The sequence below is a fragment of the Tubulanus polymorphus genome, chromosome 9, assembly GCF_964204645.1.
Source record: "Tubulanus polymorphus chromosome 9, tnTubPoly1.2, whole genome shotgun sequence".
In the NCBI taxonomy this organism is placed as follows: Eukaryota; Metazoa; Nemertea; class Palaeonemertea; order Tubulaniformes; family Tubulanidae; genus Tubulanus; species Tubulanus polymorphus.
Genome location: NC_134033.1, coordinates 5,638,982 through 5,648,496, shown reverse-complemented (window position 1 = coordinate 5,648,496; position 9,515 = coordinate 5,638,982). Strand labels below are relative to the sequence as shown.

The 9,515-nt window shown below is 39.5% G+C and overlaps 1 protein-coding gene across 1 annotated transcript in view; it reads right to left on the bottom strand.

Moving 5' to 3' along the window:
• Positions 1-1,163: 1,163 nt before the first annotated feature.
• Positions 1,164-9,515, bottom strand: part of LOC141910490 (uncharacterized) — a 52,848-nt gene continuing 44,496 nt past the window's right edge. The window contains exons 34-40 of the mRNA XM_074801183.1: positions 9,370-9,459; positions 8,538-8,633; positions 7,876-7,959; positions 7,151-7,303; positions 6,082-6,337; positions 5,313-5,482; positions 1,164-3,585 (exon numbers count right to left, since the gene is read on the bottom strand). Coding sequence (XP_074657284.1) covers positions 2,321-3,585; positions 5,313-5,482; positions 6,082-6,337; positions 7,151-7,303; positions 7,876-7,959; positions 8,538-8,633; positions 9,370-9,459 — 2,114 coding nt within the window. The 3' untranslated portion in view covers positions 1,164-2,320. The remainder of the gene's footprint in view (positions 3,586-5,312; positions 5,483-6,081; positions 6,338-7,150; positions 7,304-7,875; positions 7,960-8,537; positions 8,634-9,369; positions 9,460-9,515) is intronic.

The window sequence follows — 9,515 nt, the reverse complement described above, 5'->3', positions numbered from 1 at the left end:
TTTCGATCGACCCGATAATAATTGAACCGATTTGAAAGAATCGTTAGAACAAAGTTGTTTTCGTTAATCGAACAACCTTTTTTGTCCAAACGAATGGTTTTTCGTTCGGACAATTGTTTGATTGGACAGAAACGTCCCCATTCGGACAAAATTTTCTTGTCGTTCGAAGAAGTATATTGTAAAAAGTTTTTCGTCCGAAAATAAAGTATTAAGCACATGTATATTGTTAAATCGAACACAATTGTTTTCATTCAAACATTATTTGAACGAAATTGTTTTCGCTCAACAAAATTTTTTTGTCGGAACGAAAGGTTTTCATTTCAACAATAACATAGCTCTTTATTCAAACAAAGTTTTTGGTCAGAACGAAGATAAATTTTTGTTCGAACAAAAAGCGTATTGTTCTTGTTTTTATTCGAACAAGATTTTCTTCGGATCATTATTTTTTTGTTCGAACAGATATATTGTTCGAAGCGTTTTCGTTCCAAAGAGCAAAATCTTGGTGGAACTAGATAGTCTTCGTTATAATAAGTAATCTTAATTCGACCAAAATAATCTTCTCATTCGAACACAAAGGTATAATCTGAACCTGGGTTTTCGTTGTATCCAATATCCATATCATGCCTGTCAGGTAGAAGCCCAACTTTCTGACCATGAACAGAACACTGCTTCTTGAGATCGTTTTGGAAATATACTCTGTCCGGTACATTATTGATTACTCTGTATATCATCTATCAGGATAGTGAAGAGAAGACGACTAAGGATACTACCTTGTGTGACTCCACTAGTCAGACCGATTTATTCCAAGATGAGTTCCTTTGATTTCGGCCCCCTGTTTTCGTTCAGAGAAATCCGCTAAGCTATTTAAACGACCCATCATTGCTCGTTTAGTAATCGCTGATGTTGTACCTTATCAAATGCTTTTTCGAAATATATAAATACTTATAGGCCTAACAGTCGATTTTCCAGAGTCAAATAATTATCTGGTGCAATCAGCTATGGTTTCCAGGTAGGCCTAATTGACTCTTTGTCGACCGTCCTTTTATAAAACCGTGTTGACGGTTGGACAGGATTCTAAATTCCCTTATTTTCATGGCATGGTTTAGCTGCATCGCGTACACGCGATCGTGGTCGACACATTATCCAGACAAGATCAAGAATACGAACAAGGATGTGCAGAAAACCCATTATTGCTGCTTTGCAGCTATATTCTATATTTTTTTTTCTTTAATCGCTTCATCAGGCTTCAGGATTTTTATCTTTAATCTACAACCTGAAGGGTCAAAGCAATCCTCCATATAACATAATCGTATTCTAAGTGTATATCGTTTATTCATTCATGATAATTCTGTAATAATTAAAAATTCTATGGTTAAAAATAGTGCCGCATATTAATTGAGTGATACTGACGATATTAACATTCGTTCCGAGTGGATACAAGATAATCAGTTATTACATGATTTAAATACAAAATAAACATTTTAAACAATTGAGACATATTCAGTTATACAGACGCCATACGAGTATCTAAGGCGAGTAGCTCACCATCGTGAGTTCTTGATTACATTGAAAAATTGTAGTCGCTAGACGATGCATTCGAAAGGCGCTATTATGTTTTATGTATGTGGCCTCATTCTTCCACATATTTGTATCGCTGAGAAAAAATACAGTAGACTCTTGTAGATAGTTGAGACTATTTTCAGTTTGGATGATGTATCACCCGCAATTATTTATATGAAAAAAAAATCTTTTTTCAAATAAATCTCTGAAGATGGGTGGACGTTATCCACCTAAAACGTAAGAAAAAAAGACAATTGTTTTTTGAATTTACATTATGGATGAAACAACTTAAGTAGACTGTGTTTACCCCGGCATCGATAGCCTCGGACAATCGCGTGCCTAATCTTCATAGACAATGACCGATACATAGTAAGCGTTATTTAAGGAGTTCTGTGCGATTCGATGCGCACTACGTCATCAATATTTACGTGCTCGAAATAACAATTACGATTGTGAATTTTGGCATCCAACCCTTGGCTAAGGGCCTGGATCAATAGTTAAATTCAGATCGAATTAGCTCAGATCTTCTTCCTCCCTATGAATAAAACCAAATATCTAGATCTAATTTGAAAATGAAAACATAAAAAAACATATGGCTTCAAAATAATGGATAGAAAATTTTTTAGAAAATAGATTTTACAAAACTATAAAACCGACATCACAGGCGCTTTCAGAACAAGGACGAATGACATTAAAATATCTTTTAATTGAATAAAGGATTTAGATCTAAGTAGATAAGATTAAGATGAATTTCGAATGATCAATATCTTCGATCCATCATCATCGCTTCGAAATCCTCAGGCGGCTGATTCCTTTTCGCAGCCAGGGTTTGTTTTTGGCGCATTCTGTGCACGCAGCAAGCGACCACGATGAGAGTTATCAACCCCAACACACCTCCCAAAGAGGCGATTAATGTGATGAACAGTTTGTCGTCATTTGCAGCTGGAGTTGGCGGTTTAGCGAGAAGTGGAGTAGTTGTTCGAGCACCCGTTGCTGTAACGGGTTGATTGGTTGAAGTGGGTTGCGTAGACGATGGTTGAGCTGAGAATTGAGTAGTCGGCTCTGTTGATGTAACAGGCTGCGCTTTTGTAGGCGCTGGTGTAGTTGCAGGAGTTGGTGTAATTGCAGAAACTGGTGAAGTTGTACAAGCTGGTGTACTTGAAGGAGCTGGTGTAGTTGAAGGAGCTTTAAGCGATTGATAGACGCTTTGGGCTTTGAAATCGAATTTAACGACGCATGGTTTCGGAGTACCCTCGTCCGACGCTTTTACATAAACGATAAACTCTCCGGATGGAATTCCCCTCGTGACGGTTATCGATCCGTCTGAGGCGCTTATATTCAAACTAGACGCGTGCATCGTATTACCGGATATAGAATAGACGACCGAGCCGTTATTCCCAGAATCCTCATCGGTCGCCGTCACTCGGACGATCGGAGCAGACGGAATCTCGTTCGCGGCGAAACTCACCGGCGCCGGAATCGATGCGAATTCCGGACAATTGTCGTTTTCATCGAGGACATCGACGGTCAAGGTCCGCGTGGTGCTTTTCGAAGGAAAGCCTTTATCCTTAGCGGTTACGTAAATTAGGACACGGCCGCCGGACGCGAGGTAACGCTCGCGGTCGATCGTCCGGATCGTCGAGATCGTTCCGTCTTTCGAATCGATGCCGAACGACGGGTTCGATTCGACCGTCGATATCGAATAAACGATTTCTGAGTTCGGCCCGGTTGCGTCCGCGTCGGAGGCCGTCGCATTGAATACCGATGTTCCCAGGCGACAGTTTTCGGTCAGCGGAACGACCGGCCACGGATATCCGATAAAAACTGGACTTTTGCTGTTCGGGATGGTTGACACGTTGCCGCAGTCGTTACCGAAGAAGCCGGTTTTACACTCACACGTATTTTCAGAAACGCAGACGCCCGAATGCTGACACGGAGTCGAACACGTGGCCACGTCACATTTCAACGATGAGTTCCACCCGCTGTCGCAGGCGCAAACATCGAAACCCGTGCAAATTCCGTGTGCTAGAAAACAACAGCAATAGAAGCAATCAGTAAGTTGAAGTTGGAGTTTTAAGACAGGGGTTCATTCGTAAAAAAACGTGTTGGCACCTTTTTCGAAGATCTGTGTAGGGTGACAATTCCAGAGACTAGTTTAGAGAACTCAGTCACAGTTCGAGGACCATGGTCCAGTTAAGAAGAACTGGGACCAGTCTTGGCGAACAGGGCCCGCTTAAGGGAACTGGGGCCTAATTCAGGTGAATTTCTCAGTTTAGAGTTTGGACCAAAGCCCAGGTCAGTTAAATAGAACAAATACCCAGTTTAGTAGACTACAGCCCAGTTGAGGTGAAAAGGGCCCAGTTCAGAAAAACAGGGCTATATACTCTCGTGGACTAGTACCAATTTAGCGGATTAATTCAAAGTTCAGATGAACAGGCCCTAATTTGAGAACCAGTCTAGAAGAACTAGCTAATGCTTAGACCTGGTTTTCATTTTGAAATAGAATTAACGTTTTAATGATTGAGGGAACTGTCATTGGAATTACGCGCACTCACTGGGGGTAAGTCCGGGTCTCATACGCGAAAGCAAGCGTGCTTATCAATTTACCGATAGAACTCGGCCAGTTGATAATACAGCTTCTACTATGCGGTGTTGTCATATCGCGGAATTTTCAACAAAAAAAACACGGAATTTCTTCATTTTCACTCTAGTAACCGGGTTTTTCCACGGGATACCCTTTGTTAGACAAGGCGCCGGACGCATGATTTCATTGCGGTACCTGGTAAGTCTATGTGGTAATCTATTACTATCGTCACTCAACAAATTAACGATACTTCCAAACGAGAAAATGGAGAACCTACGTAGGCAATTAATCTATCATCATTGAGACCGCATCTACGTGTTCTGCGTATCTTACAACTGATAAACCTTTAACTAATTTAATAAATGTTGCATTGTAAAATGGATATAAAAACGATGACTGTTTGATGATTTATGATTTATTTTGACTGCACTCTTCCACTGGTCGTATTATAACCAAACTGAGGTATGTTTTTATACGGTCAAGAGAAATATCCCAAAATGAACGATGTCAGAGGAAAACGGACACACATTATGCATATTCTGGCTTTGGATTTTTAATGCCGCTCGTGCCTCTAAATTGTGATTAATGCGATTGTGGTGTAGGTATCGAGAAGAGTTAATAAAAGTTCTTGAATGATATTAAAGATTATATATAAGATGGTATATTTTTTTAACTCAGTTATTTGTGAAGAGAAAGCTGTTACTTCGTTGCTTCTCTGTGTACTATCGGTACTAGACGGCAGTTTCTATCAAAATAATTCTTAAGGAACCGCGGTACATGTTTGGTTGTAAAACATTTCACGTTTGCAGCTATCTGAAACTACGGCCCAACCTCGAGCGACCGTGCTCAAATCTACTAAGATCGCAAAAGTCGATTACTTTCGATAACCGATTATTGCCCTGGTGCCAATCTCTTTTTCCGACTACATTCTGACTGTTTCTGCAGCTGGTATTACTGGTGTCATAGAACAATGTCAGATAAAATTGCGTGCTTATAGTGTGATTCGAAGCTAACTCAGTGCATTGATAGGTCCGGAGCCTTGTCCGACACCGGGTATTATTATTTATAGTGAAATCGAAGAGATTCCGTTTTTTTTGAATATGTAAATCCGTGATTCCGTCATTCCGAGATATGACAACAACGTCTACTCTGTGCGCAAAAGCGTTACCTGAACATTTCTGAAGTGAATCGCAGCTGAAGCCGTCGCACTTCGTTCCGTTATAACCGACGAAACATTCGCACAGATTCGGTTCTTTACATCGACCGTGACCGGAACAGTTCTGAACTTCATCGCAACGCGCGAACTCACACCGCGTCCCGTAGTAACCGGAGTAACAGCTGTAAGAGGAAAATATCCACAGAATTAAAGGTGGATGCGAGACTTTCTGGAAAACTGTTCGCCATTTTTGGGATCATTCGTTTAGAAGGTACGCATAAAATATAAATCATCCAATCCCTGTCTTTTCAACAGTTGATTAGGGTTAACCAGTGGATATTTGACATTGTGACGATTAAAAGTTCATTGTTAGTATCATGTTGTAGATTTCAACAAAAACTAGAGTAATTTAAAATCAAAAATTGTAGTTAAATTGAAAATAAACTAAGAATTGATTCCATCGTTGTGGGCATTCGCACTAAAAGTGAGGCCACTTAATTGACCACCTCTGACTATTCTCTGACATGTTGTTGTCCCTGTCTTGGTGTGCTAAGAATAAAATCGATTTAAAAAGCCGAAATCAGCGTCAAACATTACACCAAGAACTGTTTGTTCGACTCAATAAATTTTTGCGAACTTGTTAAAGCTTTTTTCAAGCAAATTATTTTTTGGAGCGAAAATTAATTCCCTCCATTTCCCTGTAATCCCGAACTGTACAAAACCACTACGTATGCGTACGTTATAAACAAATGAATCGTTTGTTGTTTTTTTTCGTGCGCACCTGCAGCTGGATTCGGAGGTCGTTACGTTCTTCAAACAGATACCGCGTTTAAAGCAGTCGTTATTGTTCGGACATAGCGCCATCTGGCTGCAGTCGAGCGAGGTATAGCCGTCGTCGCAGGTACAGTTGTTCGGCGTGTTGCACGACCCGTGTTGGGAGCAGTCGTTGAGAGCGGAGCAGTCCGGCGCGGAGCACGCCGTACCCGTCCAATCAGGATTGCACTGACACACGTCGAAACCGATACACACACCCCGACCTGCAAATAACCAATCATTTCTAATTACCATCAACACTAACGTAGCGCAACATGACGCTCTTCATCGAATCACCCCATGACATCATCAACTTCTCTAGTAATTGATATAGCTCTTACTTGGGCTCTTACAGTAGACTTTGCTCAATTCGGATCGGACCGACGCGGATTACTGTTCAACGCAATGTTATCGTGGAAATACTATCAGGGACATTGTTCGAGAAAACAAATCATCCAACTTCGACATCATTACTGATAAACCTTACGAAAAAGACTCGTAATCCCGTCATGACATCATCATATTCATTTCCAGAACTCTTCATAAACCCAACATGTGATCAATAATTTGCTTTTATTGTTTTATAAAGCCTGCAAGAGATGACCATCTCGTCTGTGTCTATGCCATCGTCAAATTTTCAAGCCTTAGCCAGATAAGATGGATGCCCCACGAATCCACTATAGTATAACCGAATCGGGGGTCTGAAAAGGGTCTGAAAATCTTAGGACCGATTTTAAGTTGTTAGATTTTTAGAGAACTAGATGGCCTTTAATTAGTCCTTAGTTGAAGCCAAAACTATGAAACTGGGCACTGATCTGTCATTATGGACAGAAAAGACAACTTCATAGAATCCCCAAATGATATCATCAAATTTGATAACAAAAAAATTAGATCCAAATTGACCTTTTCAGAGAGATGGCAACCCGCATTAAATCACCGTTTGACATTAGCAAAGCCTAGCAATTCGACTATCTATAAGCACGCCTCCACCAATCCCAATATGACATCATATCACTGAGATATTGAATTGAACCTACCGGAACAATAGTTCATTTTTTCACAGGTAGGCTTCATGCAGTTAGATCCCGTCCAACCGGTGAAACAGCGGCAGACGTCGAAATCGACGCAATCTCCGTGACCCGAACAGAACGATACATTTCTGCAAGTGACCGCTACGCTACAGTCAGCACCTGTTTTGATGATAATCAGAAAATTTAATTTCTTTCACAGTTAGTGATGTAAATGGACACCAAAATGTGAAAAAAATCTTTCAGCACACTTTCCAAAAAACTGATCATCTACATCTTACATGCGTTCAGGAATTCACCCGAGCAGCCTTGATTAAGATTGAACTGTCTACTAACACCAGAAATTAGTTTAACGATATTGGGTTTTTGTTGCACGAATATCGTTATATGTCATACGATTGTCCTTTACAACGTTCACATTCCAACAGGGAACCTACAACGCTATTGCTGCGAGCGAGGATCCACCAGGTGTCGCCAGTAGTTTTTCGTACATCAATTTCTTATATATTACAACCAAAATCGAATTCACTTTTTTCTTTTTTGATTAAATGAATTATGAATGAAAACTAAACCAAACGTTCAGAGTAGATATGTCATATCTTTCTGGTTACTAGGTTCATAACATTTGGAATTGTAAGCCGTATAAATTACAAGATCAAAGGTCATAGAAAATGAGTTAACGGTAGAGTCACGCCATCTGGCGGTGCATGCAAGTAGCTCGGTGTAAAACATACCGGAAAATCCTTTATTGCATAGACAAGTATCGATCGCTTTACAAACTCCGTTACTGGAACAGTTGTTCACTGCCAGACATATCGCTGAAAAAAAAAACAACACTACATATCACATTTACATGTGCACGTTTAGAGATTATGAAACACGTAAATGTTTGACATGTGCATGTTTGGAAATTGAAATGTGCATTTTTCCAGATTGACTTGCATATCAATGCAGATTAACGCATGCATGTCTGAATCAGAAGATTGACATGTACATTTAGGGGACATTCACATTGACAAGCTCATGTTTGGAAATAAATAAACATGCCCATGTCTAGTAATAAACATATGCGTAACTGCAGATTGATGTATGTTTGAATAAATCACATGATTTGGATTGTTGACATGAGCATGTTTGTATAATTGTCATGTGCATTTTTTAATAATTCACATGTTCATATTTGGATTATTGTTATGTTCATGCTTCGATAATTCACATGGTCATGTTTGGATAGTTTTCATGCGCTTGTTTGGATAGTTGGCATGTGCATGTTTGGATAATTCACGTGTGCATGTTTGGATAAATGGCATGCGCATCATTGCAGATTGACATGTGCGTGTTAGAAGATTGACATATGCGTGTTTCGATATTAACACATGTATGTTTGTAACCGTACCTTTAATGTTACAAGTCGTTCCATCCCAACCTACGTCGCATTCACAAAAACCACTCGATTTACAAACTCCGTGTTCGGAACAGTTACTGCAAATTCCTACGATATAGATAGCGTGTAAAATCAGTTCGATTGCTATGAAGCCATATACCTCGAATTGTTCAGTATCTCTAGGTTTTCCTACTCCAACCCTCCACTTATCAATGTTCAATTTGCTTGCAGCATTGGGATAGTATATTCATAGGTCTTGCGACGAACGGAGGCATATATACATCGGTAAACAATTCTATTTCATTATGTGAAAGCATTTTTCTAGAAACGTAATCGTAATCCTAAACCACCTGAAATAGTCTTAAACCCGAGACTCGATTCGTTGAGTTCTTACAATAATGACAATAAAATTGCATTCAGATAGCGCAAGGCTCAGTTCTTGAGATAAGACTGGTCTTAGATTCAAGTCATCCAACTCGGTGGAGCTGAAGTGATTATTAAAAAATGTTTTACATTTTGTTTTCCTAGACCCAGTTTCACAGTTGTGAGTTAAGATTTGACTTAGAATTTACTTGAAAATCAACTATTTTTTCATTCAGTGTTTAAACTCTTACTCACGACTTTGGGGCTAAAATTGATACCTTTTGTTTTCCATTTTAGTTTGCCTAGCTTAAAAGTTGACTCGGCCGGCTGCCTATCAACCCTGTACATTTCTTTTTTTTAGATAATGATTAAACTGACCATAACAGATTATAGAAATGAACTGAATTTAAATGTTTATTGCAGTTCAGAAGATTACCTGGCCGATTGAAAAACAAGTTAATATTTTGTGCGTTATACTCACCTATAGAACAGTCAGTTCCGTCCCAACCAGTATCACAGACGCATGTCCCATTATTACACTGACCGTGACCGGAACAAGACACTTGACACGCTAAATAAAAAAAAGTCAAATATTTAATCTGTGGTGACAATTGATAAAACACTATG